A 15,572-nucleotide genomic window follows, 5' to 3' on the forward strand; every position below is an offset into this window, starting at 1 on the left:
GCATTTGTTGCCCAGTCCTTGTACTGAGTGCCTTGCTGGACCATTTCAGAGGCCAAAAGATGAGAACAATTAAAGAGTCAACCACATTATTGTCGGCCAAACCAGTACGGGTGGCACTTCTCCTTCCCTAAAGGACATAATAATAATCTTTATTAGTGTCACAAGGAGGCTTACATTAACACTGCAATGAAGTTACTGTGAAAATCCTCGAGTCACCACACTCCGGCGCCTGTTCGGGTACACAGAGGGAGAATTCAGAATGTCCAATTCACCTGACAAGCACATCTTTTGGGACTTGCGGGAGGAAACCGGAGCACCCAGAGGAAACCCACGCAGACACAGGGAGAACGTGCAGACTCCCCACAGACAGTGACTAAGTGAGAATCAAACCCAGGTCCCTGGCACTGTGAAGCAACAGTGCTAACCACTGTGCTACACCAACTGTGCTACCCGTACCTACACACCTAGTCACATCCTTGATAAATTCAATCACATTTGTAAGACATGATCTCCCTTAGAGAAAGCCACGCTGGCTATCCTTGATTTACCCTTGCCTCCCCAAGTGGACATTAATTCTGTCTCAGGTGATTCATTTTGGTAGAAAAAATTTGAATGCGGATTACAGGGTCAACGGCAGGGTTCTGAGGAATGTGGAGGAATAGAGAGATCTTGGGGTTCATGTCCACAGATCTCTGAAGGTTGCCACTCGAGTGGATAGAGTTGTGAAGAAGGCTTATAGTGTGTTAGCATTTATTAACAGGGGGCTTGAGTTTAAGCCGCGGGGTTATGCTGCACCTATACATGACCCTGGTGAGACCACATTTGGAGTATTGTATGCAGTTCTGGTCACCTCATTATAGGAAGGATGTGGAAGCATTGGAAAGGGTGCAAAGGAGATTTACCAGGATGCTGCCTGGTTTGTAGGATAGGTCTTATGAGGAAAGGTTGAGGGAGCTCGGGCTTTTCTCTTTGGAGTGAGGAGGATGAGAGGCGACTTAATAGAGGTTTATAAGATGATGAGGGGGATAGATAGAGTGGATGTTCAGAGACTATTTCCTCGGGTGGATGTAGCTGTTACAAGGGGCATAACTAGGAAGATTCAGAGTGGGAGATATAGGAGGGATGTCCGAGGTAGGTTCATTACTCAGAGAGTGGTTCGGGTGTGGAATGGACTGCCTGCTGTGATAACGGAATCGGACACTTTAGGAATTTTCAAGCGGTTATTGGATAGGCACATGGAGCACACCAGAATGACAGAGAGTGGGATAGCTTGATCTTGGTTTCAGACAATACTTGGCACAACATCGAGGGCCGAAGGGCCTGGTCTGTGCTGTACTGTTCTATGTTCTATGTAATGCAGAACAAGGCCAGCAGCGCGAGTTCAAATCCCATACCGGCCTCCCCGAACAGGTGCCGGAATGTGGCAACTAGGGGCTTTTCACAGTGATTTAATTAAAGCCTACCTGTGACAATAAGCGATTAATATTCCCATGTGTTAATCAACACCCTCAATTCATCTGCCTTACTCATAAGTCACCTTGCATTAAAATAAATGCCACCCAGCCTTACTATACTACTCCCTTGTGCCTTAAATTGTCTATAATCTCTCTGTCTTCCAGACTGACTTGTTTTTTCTTTTCTATTTGGCTGTACATCCCCCCCCCAACAGGACGAGTGAAACTCCTCACGAGGTTGTGAGTCCCGTTCGGTTCAGGTGCAATCCATCCAATTTATATAGGTCCCACCTTCCCCAGAAACGGACCCAGTGTTCTAGGGATCTAAAGCCCTCCCCCGTGCACCATCTCTTCAGCTATGCATTGATCTGCTCTGTCATCCTCTTCCTATACTCATTGGCGCATGGCAACCTTTGAGGACCTCCTTTTCTATCTGCTGCACTTCTCCCTAAATTGTGTTGCAGAATCACATCCCTCTTTCTACCAATGTCATTGGTACCAATGTGAACCACGGCCTCAGTCTGTTCGCCCTCCCCCTTCAGTATACCATACAGCCGTTCAATGATATCCCTGACCCAGGCACCAAGGAGGCAACACACCATCCTGGAGTCACGTCTGTGGCTGCAGAAACGCCTGTCCATACCCCTCAGTATGCAGTCTCTTACCAGTGTTGCTCTTGCATTCTTGCTGCTCCCCCCTCCCCCGTCCACTGTTTGTGCAGCTGAGCCACCCACAGTGCCGTGAACTTGCTCTGGCTCCACTCCCCAGAGGAACCGTCACTCCCACCATTTTCCACCGCAAAATAATTGTTCTTGGGTATGATCTACCCAGGGACTTTTGTAACTCCCTGCCTGCCTCCCTTCTGACTGTTGGTCACCCATTCCCTCTCTGACTGCACTCTCCTAAGCTGCTGGGTAACTGCACCGACACACGTGCTAGCCACATAATTCTCAGACTTGCGGATGCACCTCCAGCCGACGCTCAAGCTCCAAAACCCAGAGCTCAAGTTGGTCAGACACTTACTGCACATGTAGTCATCCAGTCTGCAAGGAGAGTGTACAAATTCCCACATGCTTCAGGCAGTACAACACACAGGACTAAACCCCCCCCCCCCCCTCCCCCCCCCCCCCCCCCCACCCCAGCCGCCACTGCTTTAGTTAAAAGGCACTTAACCTTAAATAAATTTCTACTGGGTATATATTTATGTTTTTTTTTCAAAAAGCTAGAACTCGTACCGTATCATAATATATAGTGATCGTGGGTTTGGAAGGTGCTGCCTAAGGAATCTTGGTGAGTTACTGCAGTGCATCTTGTAGATAGTGTACACGGTTGACACTTCTTCAATGGTGGAGGGATTGAACATTTTTGGAAGGAGTGGCAATCAAGCAGGCTGTTTTGCCCTGGATGGTGTTGAGCTTCTTGTGTGTTGTTGGAACTGCACTCATCCAAGCAAGTGAAGAATATTTCAATTGTTTCAAGTATTTCACCTGACTTGTGATTTGTAGGTGGGGGACAGGATTTGGAGAGTCAGGACGTGTGTTACTCGCTGCAGGATTCCTAGCCATTGATCTACTCTGGTAGCCACAGTTTTTATATGGCTAGTCCAGTTAAATTTGTGGTTAATGGTAACCCTCAGGATGTTGATGGTAGTGGATTCAGCGATGGTAATGCCATTGAATGTTGGAGATGGTCGTTGCCTGGCACTTAAAAGTGCAAAAGTTACTTGTCACTTGTCAGCCGAAGCCTGGATATTGTCCAGGTCCTGCTGCATTTGGACATGAACTGCTTCAGTATCTGAGGAGTTGCAAATGGTGCTGAATATTGTGCAGTCACCTGCAAACATCCCCACTTCTGACCATATGATGAAGCAGCTGAAGATGATTGGGCCTAGGACCCTTCGCTGAGGAGCTCCTGCATTGTTTACAACTGCTAGGAATAGCACATACTGACCAAGCTATAACCTTTTTCTATTATTGATGATACCTCTACCTCCTACCTCTTTCAGTTTATCTGCAACCTTTAAGGGATTTTCAAGCAGGAACTCATGCATTGTCTGTGGAAGAGCAAGTTTGAAAGGCATCTATTACTCTATTTACTCCATGGACAACCATGCCTATGCATCGCCTCTGAAAACTATATTGCTTGCATCTGAGTGATCCAAGAATAATGTACACTAAGCAGAAATATTTCGAGCTGATTGTCTGGCTAACCCCTTTAAACGTTTGGTAACATTTTGTACTTTTGTCATTACATGTAGCACAGCAGGCTTCATAATGCAGCCAGCTGCCAGTTTCATGTGACCTGTAAGTACGTTGTTCCTACCATTTCGAATCCAAGCATTGCCAGTGGGTGAATGGAGTCAGTGTTTTATGGAGAATTAATTTGATCTTGAGAAAATTATTTGAACAAATGTTTGATCCCAAGGCAATCAAACACTGCGAGAAACACAAGAGGTTATGTTTAGACCATGCGTATGGTCGTATATTGTAAATCTGAAAGAAAAAGTACAACTGTTTTTAAAAATTCTTTCATGGGATTAAGGAGTCACTGGCAAAGCCTTTGAGAAGGTGGGTGGAGAGTCACCTTCTACAATGGAGTGGCTTGCTGGGCTGTTACAGAGGTAGTTAAGGTTCAACCACATTGCTGTGGGTCTGGAGTCACATATAGACCAAACCAGGTACGGATGGCAGATTTTCTCCCCTGAAGGATATTAGTGAATAAGATGGGTTTTTATGACAATCCTGACTGCTTCAAGGTCACCATCACAGCAACGAGATTTCAATTCCAGGTTAATAGATCAAATTCAATTTCCATCAGCTGCCATGGTAAGATGTGAACTTGTGTCCCTAGAGCATTAGCCTGTGTCTTTGGATTACTAGTCCAGTGACATTACTACAACAGCACCATCTCCACATATTTGATAGGTTGAATAGAATTATTGGCTGCTGCCGGAAATTGAATTTTTAACACTGATATACTTAAGAGAAAAACCCCCAAAAAAGTAGACTTTCATTTTCCTCTCTTTTGTTTCTTATGGTTTTAGTTCCCTTCTATTTTCCACTCAAACTGGTGGGACAATCTGTTTTCTGATCTCTCACCTATTTTAGAGACAGTCATCAACATTGATATCAGTGCAGTATGGATAGGCTTAATTGTGTTCTCCCCCCCCCCCCCCCCCCCCCCCCCCTATTTTGGATAAGTGTCTTTCACAGAAAGGGTGACCAAGATTTGAACTATTTGTATTCATGTGAAATTATAAGCTTTATTTCACCTTTGGCCTCAATATATTTTCTTTGGTATCCCTGCTATTCAATCGCTGATAGCTTGAATCTAGGTCTTTCTCTTCTGCCAACTTGTCTCTTGTGGAACTTGCTTCTCCTCTTTGACATTCCCCAATGGTGTCTCCTCTTCTCACTTTTGTGTCTCCCTCAAATCATTCCTCCCCCAGTCTTGCTCTCATATTGCCTTTATTTCTTTTTGGTTCCTCTTTTTATTTGCCCTTTGCTCCTCAGTTTTCCTTCAATTTTTCCCTCAGTTTATGTACCTTTTTCACACTTGTTCATCTCATTTTAGAAAGCTGGGTCAACTTAAGTTCAGCATCATCCACCTGAAACGTCATTTCAGAACTTCACCATTAACCACAGTTGTCGAACTCACTAGATCAGGCCCTTAACCAGAACATTTGTCCGTCCTGACGGTTCCCATTTTCAAGTTTTTATGACTAGTCTAGCAGTCATTGCATTTTGGAAGAACTGTAATGTGAGAACTTTCATTTGATCAAATGCTGCCTTGTATTAATCTGTTTTCTCTTGTTCACAGAGTGAGGTAGAGGAAACTCTGAAGAGGATTCAATCTCACAAAGGTGTGATTGGAACTATAGTTGTGAACGCAGAAGGTATGTTGCTCTTTACGTGTGTTAATGCATTTGTAAGTCCATGTTCAGATCCAGGCATGTAGAGCTGCTTATATATTCATTTTTTGTATTTATTTGCTCACGGGTGTGGGCATTCCTGGCTAGGCTAGCATTTAGTACCCGTGAGAAGGTGTTGGTGAGCTGCCTTCTTGATCGTTGCAGTCCATTCATGCATTTTGGTCCAAGGGGAACCCATGTCCACAAACCAGTTTCTTTTGCACAGTGACAAATTTTTACATCCACTTCTCATGGGTCATCAAATCTGCAAACGGAGTCAGTTGAATCATAATGATGCAGCACAGGAGGCCAGTCAACCCATGGTGGCTCTTTGACACAGCTATCCAAATAATCCCTCTCCCATGCTGTTTCTCATGGTGCAATATATTTCATTCCTTCAAGTATTTATCCATTTCTCTTTTCATTTTTATTGTTGAATCTGCTTTCATTCCCTTTCAAAAGTGCAATCCAGATCACAAACTTATTTTTAAAAATGAAATGAAAATCGCTTATTGTCACAAGTAGGCTTCAAATAAAGTTACTGTGAAAAGCCCCTAGTCGCCACATTCCGGCGTCTGTTCGGGGAAGCTGGTACGGGAATTGAACTTGCGCTGCTGGCCTGCCTGGGTCTGCTTTAAAAGCCAGCTATTTAGCCCTGTGCTAAACCAGCCCCTAAATCACCATAAACCTGTATCGTTTGGTAAATGGCCCTTCTGCAACTGGAAACAGTTTCTCATTTAATCTATCAAAGCTAATGATGCACTTGAATACTTATCAAATTTCCTCTGAACCTTCTCTGCTCTAAGGAAGCAAGTCCACCTTCTCCACACACATTTAACCAGAGCCCTTTATCCCTGGTGCCATTGTAGTAAATCTCTTCTGCACTGACCCCCAAGGCCTTGACATTTTTCCTAAGACTCATTTCAAGAATTGATTTTAATGGTGCAGATACAGAGGTCTGATCCATGTATTGGTCTCCAAAAATCTAATTAAAATGTGACCATATAAACGCGCCTAGATTCTTTGGCTTTTAAAAGTAGGATGTTTGTCTCTGGCTTCAGTTGTTATAGCGGATGGACTTTGACTCTCCATAGAGTTCATTCGCAGTAAGAAATATAGTCCCGTGGTGTTCACAAACTCTCTCAATCATGACTAGTCTTTTAAGAAAGGATCTTTAAAATCACAATGCGAACACCAATGAGCCAGACTTCAAGTGGAGAACCTTAAGCTGGTCGGAGAGCTCCTCTTGTAACATTTGGTATGCTTATCCAGAGAAGTGGGCTAGCATGTGCATTTTTCTTATTTTCTAACAATTTGTGAACCGTGCAATGCACACTGGTTTGCTTATCGTGAAGTGCAACCTCTTCTTAATCAAACCAAATACTGTTTAAAGAAGCAACTGACACTGTGTATATATCTATGCCAGTCTTGTATTCATTAGTTAGCTTATCATTTTTTTAGAAGCTTATAATTGGTGTAACATCAACCTGGAACAGTGAAAGGTCGCTGACGGAATTCATTTTGCACAGTACCAGTGCAGCCAGCAGAGACTGAGTAGATAGGTCAGTGTGGTGCGGATTTGATGCATAGCTCAGAGCACTTCGATTTTGTCCACTAGCTGAATTTATGGCCTCTTTGTACTCAAACTTAATTTAGTTAATTTAGTTTCCTTTAAAACTTGTGCACATTTTGGAAAGGAATATCAGTCTGGATTCAAATCCAGTCCCCAAACTAAGCACCTTTGTCACTGATTGCAGCTCTTGACTTCAAAGATTTATATTGAATCTTTTTGAACTGATAAGGAGCAGGAGTAGATTATACGGCCCCTAGAGCCTGCTCTGCCATTCAATGTGGCCATGGCTGCGGATCTCCACTACACACACCACCTTCTCTCCATATCCTCCAATGGTGAAATGTAACAAAACTCGTGCTGTAAGAAACCTGTGCAGCTTGTAAAGCCTAACAATCATGATTATTCTGGCCAAATTAAAGATCTCCCAAATCGTTAGCCAGTTGGTTTACGTTTGGAGCATTACACTAATAAACTGAGATTTCATATTGAAGTTCAAATTGAACCAATTGATAATTGCAGCAACTCAAAATATTCTTCCTGTGTTCCTATTTCCCTACACAACAATCTTTATTTTATATTTGAATTATTTAGCTAACTCCACCCACTTCCCCACAAGATGCCACCTTTTAGATCCTTGTAGGACAGCTGTGGAAGAAACTAAGATCACGATTCTATGGCTACGTAATAATCATAATATTTATGGGGGTAATGGAGAAGGGAGAGGGAAGCAAAGATGAAAAGTAAAAATAATTCTCAAAAACATAGTGGCAAAGGAAGCTTGTATTGATGGGCACGATGTAGAGATGCCGGCGTTGGACTGGGATGAGTCCAACATGTTTGTTTCAAACACTAGCTTTCGAAGCACGGCTCCTTCCTCCTTCCTAAAGCTAGTGTTTGAAACAAACATGTTGGACTTTAACTTGGTGTTGTAAGACTTCTTACTGTATTGATGGGGTAATGGTATATATGTATTTCTTAGTATTGTTAAGTTGTGAGAATAATTAACTTTCTCTGAGTTAACTCTCAGAAATATAATTCATTGGAGTTTGATAGCAAGTAATCCTAACGTTTTTTTCATCATCTCATTGGTAAATCCATGATTTGCACATAAGAGGGAACTGAAAGTCTTTATCTACCATTGCTGAGTGTTTTTTCCCCCCTTCTCTCTACTTTGCCATTTCAGTAATAATGTGCGCTTCAGTGAACCTCATTAAATGATGCAGCCTCAATTGTATCACCTGCACACAGTTGGTTACTCAGGATTCTTGCCTCACCTGCAAGCGCCATTACATGCCATTATGTTATTTTTATAAATTTAGAGTACCCAATTCATTTTTTCCAATTAAGGGGCAATTTTAGTGTGGCCAATACATCTACCCTGCACATCTTTGGGGTGTGGGGGCGATACCCACGCAAACACGGGGAAAATATGCAAACCCTACACGGACAGTGACCCAGAGCCGGGATGAAACCTGGGACCTCGCCGCCGTGAGGCAGCGATGCTAACCACTGCGCCACTGTGCAGCCCTGATTACATGCCATTATTCCATACGTGTTTATCATTGGTGCTCCAGCTGGAGAAAGATAAAGTGTGCAGGTTTGACCGTTACAGATAGTGATGTATGTTGCACAGTATGCTATGTGCAAGAGGTATCACTGAAGAGATTGGTGAGTCGGGGGAAACTCCAATGTGTATCTTATGTCACAACATTATACCAGGCTTGACTGTCATTTTTGCACAGCATCTACACCACACCCTCACCACAGCTCTCACCCTCTCTCACCTGCGCGCATACATGTATTCCTTGGCTCTTCTGCCGTCAGACATATGGTGCACTCAAGATGAACATGAAGCTGCAGTGCATCCTCTGGTGAGCGTTATGATTGTGAAGAAAAAAAGACAACTAAAATCATAGAATTTACTGTGCAGAAGGAGGCCATTTGACCCATCGGGTCTGCACCAGCCCTTGGAAAGAGCACCCTACTTAAGCCCATGCCTCGACCCTATCTCCACAACTTAGCAACACCCACCTAACCTTTTGGACACTAAGGGGCAATTTAGCATGGCCAATCCACCTAACCCTTTGCACATCTTTGGACTGTGGGAGGAAACCGGAGCACCCGGAGGAAACCCACGCAGACACGGGGAGAAAGTGCAACTCCACACAGACAGTCTCCCAAGGCCAGAATTGAACCTGGAAACCTGGAGCTCTAAGGCAACAGTGTTAACCACTGTGCCACATAAAAGTGACAAGAAGGAATTAAATTTATGCAATAAAAGATGTTCTCAGGTTTGTTTTCTGCCATTTCATGCCCACCCCCACTGAGCCCATGAGTGCATCTCAGAATGCAGCTGGAAGCTATTGGATGTGACACTGTCTTTTCACACCAGGAGAATAGAATGCGAGTCCACTGGCACACTTCAGTTCTCCAAATACTCAGTTTCTGCTCCTAATCATGCAAATTTGAGGCCCCATACAAAAGCAGCACTCTTCCTTTTTAAAAAAAATTGTTACTCACATTTTCCAAATTTCATAAATTTTGTACATAAACAATAACACTAAACCACAAAAGAATAAACAAACCCCTCGATACCCACCCTTCCCCCATCTAACAACTAACAGTGACCAGCTCTCTTTAAAGTACAGAATAAATGGCTGCCATCTCTACTGGAACGCAGCACAGTAGCAAAGTCGTTGTCACTGTTGCTTCACAGCGTCAGGGACTCAGGTTCGATTCCTGACTTGGGTCACTGTCTGTGTGGAGTCTGCACGTTCTCCCCGTGTTTGTGTCGGTTTCCGTCTGCTCCAGTTTCCTCCCACAAATCCCAAAAGACGTGCTGTTAGATGAATTGGACATTCTGAATTCTCCCTCTGTACCCGAAAAGGCGCCAGAGTGTGGCGACTAGGGGATTTCACAGCAATTTCATTGCAGTGTTAATGTAAGCCTAGTTGTGACACTAATAAAGATTATTAATTGCCTCCCACCCCTCATGGTGTACTTCCTTTTCTCGAGATATAAGAATTCCATAAGATCCCCTTGCAACACTGAGGCACTGGGTGGAGAAGCTGACCTCTACCCCAGCAGCACCCGCCTTCGGTCAATCCACGAGGCGAAAGCCAGGACATCTGCCCCAGCCCCAGTCTGCAGCACCGGCAGGTTGGACGCCCCAAATATGGCCCTGAAGGGACAGGGCTTCAGTTCAATTTGTAGAATCGCTGACATGGTGTTAAAGAAGTAAACACAGACTCCCATGAGCTTAGGACATGACCAGAACATCTGCACATGATTAGCCAGGCTTCCCCCACATTGCTCACACTCATCTTCCACACCCGCATATAACCTGGTCATCCTGGAAATGGGTGGCATGGTCGCACAGTGGTTATCAGTGTTGCTTCAGAGCACCAGGTTCCCAGGTTCGATTCCCATCTTGAGTCACTGACTGTGTGGAATCTGCATGTTCTCCTTGTGTCTGCATGGGTTTCTTTGGGTGCTGCGGTTTACTCTCAAGTCTCGCAAAACTTGCTTGTCAGATGAATTGGACATTCTGAATGTTCTCTCTGTGTCCCCGAACAGGCACCGAATGTGGCGACTGGGGGTTTTGCACAGTAACTTCATTGCAGTGTTAAGAACATAAGAACTAGGAGCAGGAGTAGGTCATCTGGCCCTTCGAGCCTGCTCCGCCATTCAATGAGATCATGGCTGATCTTTTGTGGACTCAGCTCCACTTTCTGGCCCGAACACCATAACCCTTAATCCCTTTATTCTTCAAAAAACTATCTATCTTTACCTTAAAAACATTTAATGAAGGAGCCTCAACTGCTTCACTGGGCAAGGAATTCCATAGATTCACAACCCTTTGGGTGAAGAAGTTCCTCCTAAACTCAGCCTCAAAATAAGGGGAAGTAGATTTAGGACTATGTCCCCTAGTTCTGCTTTCACCCGCCAGTGGAAACAACCTGCCCGCATCTATCCTATTCCCTTCATAATTTTAAATGTTTCTATAAGATCCCCCCTCATCCTTCTAAATTCCAACGAGTACAGTCCCAGTCTACTCAACCTCACCTCATAATCCAACCCCTTCAGCTCTGGGATTAACCTCGTGAATCTCCTCTGCGCACCCTCCAGTGCCAGTACATCCTTTCTCAAGTAAGGAGACCAAAACTGAACACAATACTCCAGGTGTGGCCTCACTAACACCTTATACAATTGCAACATAACCTCCCTAGTCTTAAACTCCATCCCTCTAGCAATGAAGGACAAAATTCCATTTGCCTTCTTAATCACCTGTTGCACCTGTAAACCAACTTTCTGTGACTCATGCACACCCAGGTCTCTCTGAACAGCGGCATGCTTTAATATTTTATCGTTTAAATAATAATCCCGTTTGCTGTTATTCCTACCAAAATGGATAACCTCATATTTGTCAACATTGTATTCCATCTGTCAGACCCTAGCCCATTTACTTAACCTATCCAAATCCCTCTGCAGACTTCCAGTATCCTCTGCACTTTTCGCTTTACCACTCATCTTAGTGTCATCTGCAAACTTGGACACATTGCCCTTGGTCCCCAACTCCAAATCATCTATGTAAATTGTGAACAATTGTGGGCCCAACACGGATCCCTGAGGGACACCACTATCTACTGATTGCCAACCAGAGAAACACCCATTAATCCCCACTCTTTGCTTTCTATTAATTAACCAATCCTCTATCCATGCTACTACTTCAGCACGGTAGCATTGTGGGGGCAGCACGGTAGCATTGTGGATAGCACAATCACTTCACAGCTCCAGGGTCCCAGGTTCGATTCCGGCTTGGGTCACTGTCTGTGTGGAGTCTGCACATCCTCCCCGTGTGTGCGTGGGTTTCCTCCGGGTGCTCCGGTTTCCTCCCACAGTCCAAAGATGTGCAGGTTAGGTGGATTGGCAAATGAAAAATTGCCCTTAGTATCCAAAATTGCCCTTAGTGTTGGGTGGGGTTACTGGGTTATGGGGATAGGGTGGAGTTGTTGACCTTGGGTAGGGTGCTCTTTCCAAGAGCCGGTGCAGACTCGATGGGCTGAATGGCCTCCTTCTGCACTGTAAATTCTATGAAATCTATGAAATCTTTATCTTATGCAGCAACCTTTTGTGTGGCACCTTGTCAAAGGCTTTCTGGAAATCCAGATATACCACATCCATTGGCTCTCCATTATCTACTGTACTGGTAACGTCCTCAAAAAATTTCACAAAATTAGTTGGACCTGCCCTTTATGAAACCATGCTGCGTCTGCCCAATGCGACAATTTCTATCCAGATGCCAAGGTGTTAATGTAAGCCTACTTGTGACAATAAAGATTATTATTATTAAAAGCCCCATTGACTTTATCCGGGGTCAACACAGGTTCCTCCACCTAAATAAATCCTCAACCAGGACAATCACTCGGGAGACTGCCTGCCGCCTCAACTGACTGTTCAGGAGGCAACTGTCCTTCTCCACATGTTCATGCAGAGCAGCACAGTTGCACCAGGGCCTCAGCAGAGCTACAGCTCACACCTTCCTTTCAATATTCTTTTTTGTGCCTTGTTCACATCCTCACACAAAAGGCTCTCAAATGGGATGAATTTGTCCACCAATTACTCCCGGGAGCTAGGTGAAAAGAACCAAAAACCAAGGACTCTAGCCGGAGCTACCTCCTTCTAGATGTTGCCACTGAAAGTTTTGCACTCTTCCTTTCTTGTGAAGAAGTAAATGAGAGAGAGGTGTTCATAGGGGGGCTGGTTTAGCTCACGAGGCTAAATCGCTGGCTTTTAAAGCAGACCAAGCAGGCCAGCAGCACGGTTCGATTCCCGTACCAGCCTCCCCGGACAGGCGCCGGAATGTGGCGACTAGGGGCTTTTCACAGTAACTTCATTGAAGCCTACTCGTGACAATAAGCGATTTTCATTTTTTTCATATGCACCTCTGATGTCAGGCAAGTATTTTGGCAACATGGAGGCAATGATGGAGAACATGTTATCAGCATGTATACTGAAACCTGCATATGCACTTTGGTTACGGTTGTTACAGTGCCATGGCGGGATTGAATCCCTCTGAACAAACAAGGAGTTGCTAGCGAGGTGGACGTTGATCTGTGAATCAAGAACATATTTGAGGACCTGCTTCCCTTCCTATATTCATTGTCGTCTCCTCAGGGTGAAAAAGGTTTCAAAGGATGTGCTAAAAAGCATGAGGGCAAGGGGATGTTGGTGGTGAGAATCACAAGGAAGTAACCAGAGGTGACCATGATAAATTGAGACTTAAAACATTACTTCATCATCTCCACAGTCTCTGAGTTGTAGCCTTGAACGTGGGTATGAATGTGAGAGTTTATTTGGAGGGAAAGGTTGAATCACTGGGCAGGTTAAATGTTCTGTTGTTCTAACTTCAAAAATCTCTCTCGTTTAGAGAGCTATTTTATCTTTTTAATTTTAATAAAAATGTAATGTCAGATACCTGGCTGAGGGTGTATTTATTCACAAACAACAGGTGTCCAGTTTCCAGGGAATAATTTTATGCTCAAATTTAAAAATTTGGAACCTGAAGTGTAATGGTAAATTAATATTTGGGATGGTTTTAAGCCCTGTAATGTTTAGGACAGTATTCTAAATGGCCTATTTCTTAACATGTATTGTGATCACATGCTACATTAATTGGTGCTTTAGTAGCTTGTATCCCATGTGCACCCTGTGATATGCTGAATAAATGAGAACTATTGCAATCAAATTCAAGATTATGGTTATACCATTAAATTGTCCATGATAATATAGTATTTCCTGTGAGATTGCACATGGAATGATGAAAGCAGCATTTTATTGAAGCTGCAGAGTTTATTGAGGCATCTTTCTGCACTTGCCTGTAAATGGCTTTGCGATTCAGATAGTGGCAATATTATTTCTTGTCATCCTGAAATTCCCCAGCTGAGCTAAGCAGGAAAACTGTTAATGAGATAAAGACTGAAACTCTACAACGGCACAGCAGGCCACTTCGCTCCTAGGAATGAATGACATAATTCAGTGAGCTGGGCGTGGCCCAGACAAAGGTTGTCATGAAAGGTTAGCTTTATTATATCCTTTCATGGAGTAGACATCACTGCCAAGGCCAGCATTTGTTGCCTAATTGCCATTGACAAGATGGTGAACTGCTTTTTGAGCTCCTGCAATCCATCTGATAGTTTCATGGTCACTGTTACTGATGATAGTTTTTTTACTTCAAGTTTTATCTAATTGACTGAATTTTAAATTCTACAGTTCATATTGCAGGATTAGAACCCATGCCTCCAGATCATTAGCCTTTTGATTAACAGTTCAGTAACCAGTGGTACTGTATCCCCATATATATTACTACAGTGTACCAGGTTTCAGGTACTCACTATTGGGACAATGGCTTGGCTAACTGCTTTCTCTTTGTTTGGGGAAGGGGAATAAATACTGTAAAAGATACAGCATATTTTGTCAATGAGTAAAGAGAGTTAGTATCAACGTTGCTTCCCATCATAACTGATTTTTTGGAAAATAAACATATGGTTGAGATTCACAGTGATCTATGAATGGAGCTGTCTGGAGATGGGTAGAATTAGCAATTTCAAGAAGGATCTGGATATGTAGGTTGATATAATTGATTACAGGCCCCTTTTTTTGGCTACAAATCTCCATATTGACTCAACTCTAAATGCTGATGTTGCATTTGATACTTTTTTAAAACTGTCTAATTTTTTTGAATACAAGTAAAATATGAAATCAATTTAGAAAGTGATGTAATTGTGTTTTGTATGTTTTGATCTGCAGGAATCCCAATAAGGACGACCTTGGATAATTCCTCTACAGTGCAGTATGCAGGCCTGTTCCATCAACTTGCCATGAAGGCCAGAAGCACTGTCCGAGACATTGATCCACAGAATGACTTGACCTTTCTGCGGGTCCGATCAAAAAAACATGAGATAATGGTTGCACCAGGTAAAGCTGTTTGATTGCAGGAGTGAAATAGATTGTTCCCTTGATAGGTGCTAATCCAAATTATTCAAAAGCACAGAATCTCTGGATAGAACTGTCAAGGAACAGCAGCTTTGGTTGAGGGGTGGGGCTGGCGTGGTTGTGGAGGGGGAATGGTGAAGGACCTGAGAAGTGAGGTTTGGTCAGGAACCCAGCATAATCCCGTCCACTTCTAGTGGGTTTGTAAGTCCATGGGGAATCCTGTGGAGCATCTGGGAAGTATTTAAAATACATGAAGAGGTAACTTAATTTGAGGTGTAACTCCTCATTTGATACTCAGCGTATGGATTTCCCGAGCTATATTTAGCTCACCAGGGTCACTGAGGTGAGAGCAAATTGGCAAGTGCTGCACAGTAAAACTGACTGGCTGGGAAGTCTTCACAAGGTGAGACTGAATAGCGTAGGTGAGAGGCTGCTGCACACAGCACTTCTAACCAGTGTGCTCTGTTTGACAGGTGGTTTCCAACCTCTTGGAAGTAACCAGTCTTGGAAATCACTCACCTTAAACTGCACTTCCCTGCTTTCAGTGGGGAATGAGAGCCACCTACGGAGCTCTGGCCTGTACCTCTGATGAGAAACATCAGGAGCAACACCAGAAGCAGCAACAGTTGCCTACTCCTGA

General features: G+C 43.8%; 1 protein-coding gene across 3 annotated transcripts in view; it reads left to right on the plus strand.

The window, feature by feature from the left end:
* dynlrb2 (dynein light chain roadblock-type 2) overlaps positions 1 to 15,572 on the plus strand; it is a 94,146-nt gene that overhangs the window by 4,334 nt on the left and 74,240 nt on the right. For all 3 annotated transcript variants that reach the window (XM_038806257.1, XM_038806258.1, XM_038806259.1), the window contains exons 2-3: positions 5,274 to 5,349; positions 14,747 to 14,914. In XM_038806257.1, the coding sequence (XP_038662185.1) occupies positions 5,274 to 5,349; positions 14,747 to 14,914 (244 nt within the window). The remainder of the gene's footprint in view (positions 1 to 5,273; positions 5,350 to 14,746; positions 14,915 to 15,572) is intronic.

This window comes from Scyliorhinus canicula, chromosome 9, assembly GCF_902713615.1.
Source record: "Scyliorhinus canicula chromosome 9, sScyCan1.1, whole genome shotgun sequence".
Classification (NCBI taxonomy): Eukaryota; Metazoa; Chordata; class Chondrichthyes; order Carcharhiniformes; family Scyliorhinidae; genus Scyliorhinus; species Scyliorhinus canicula.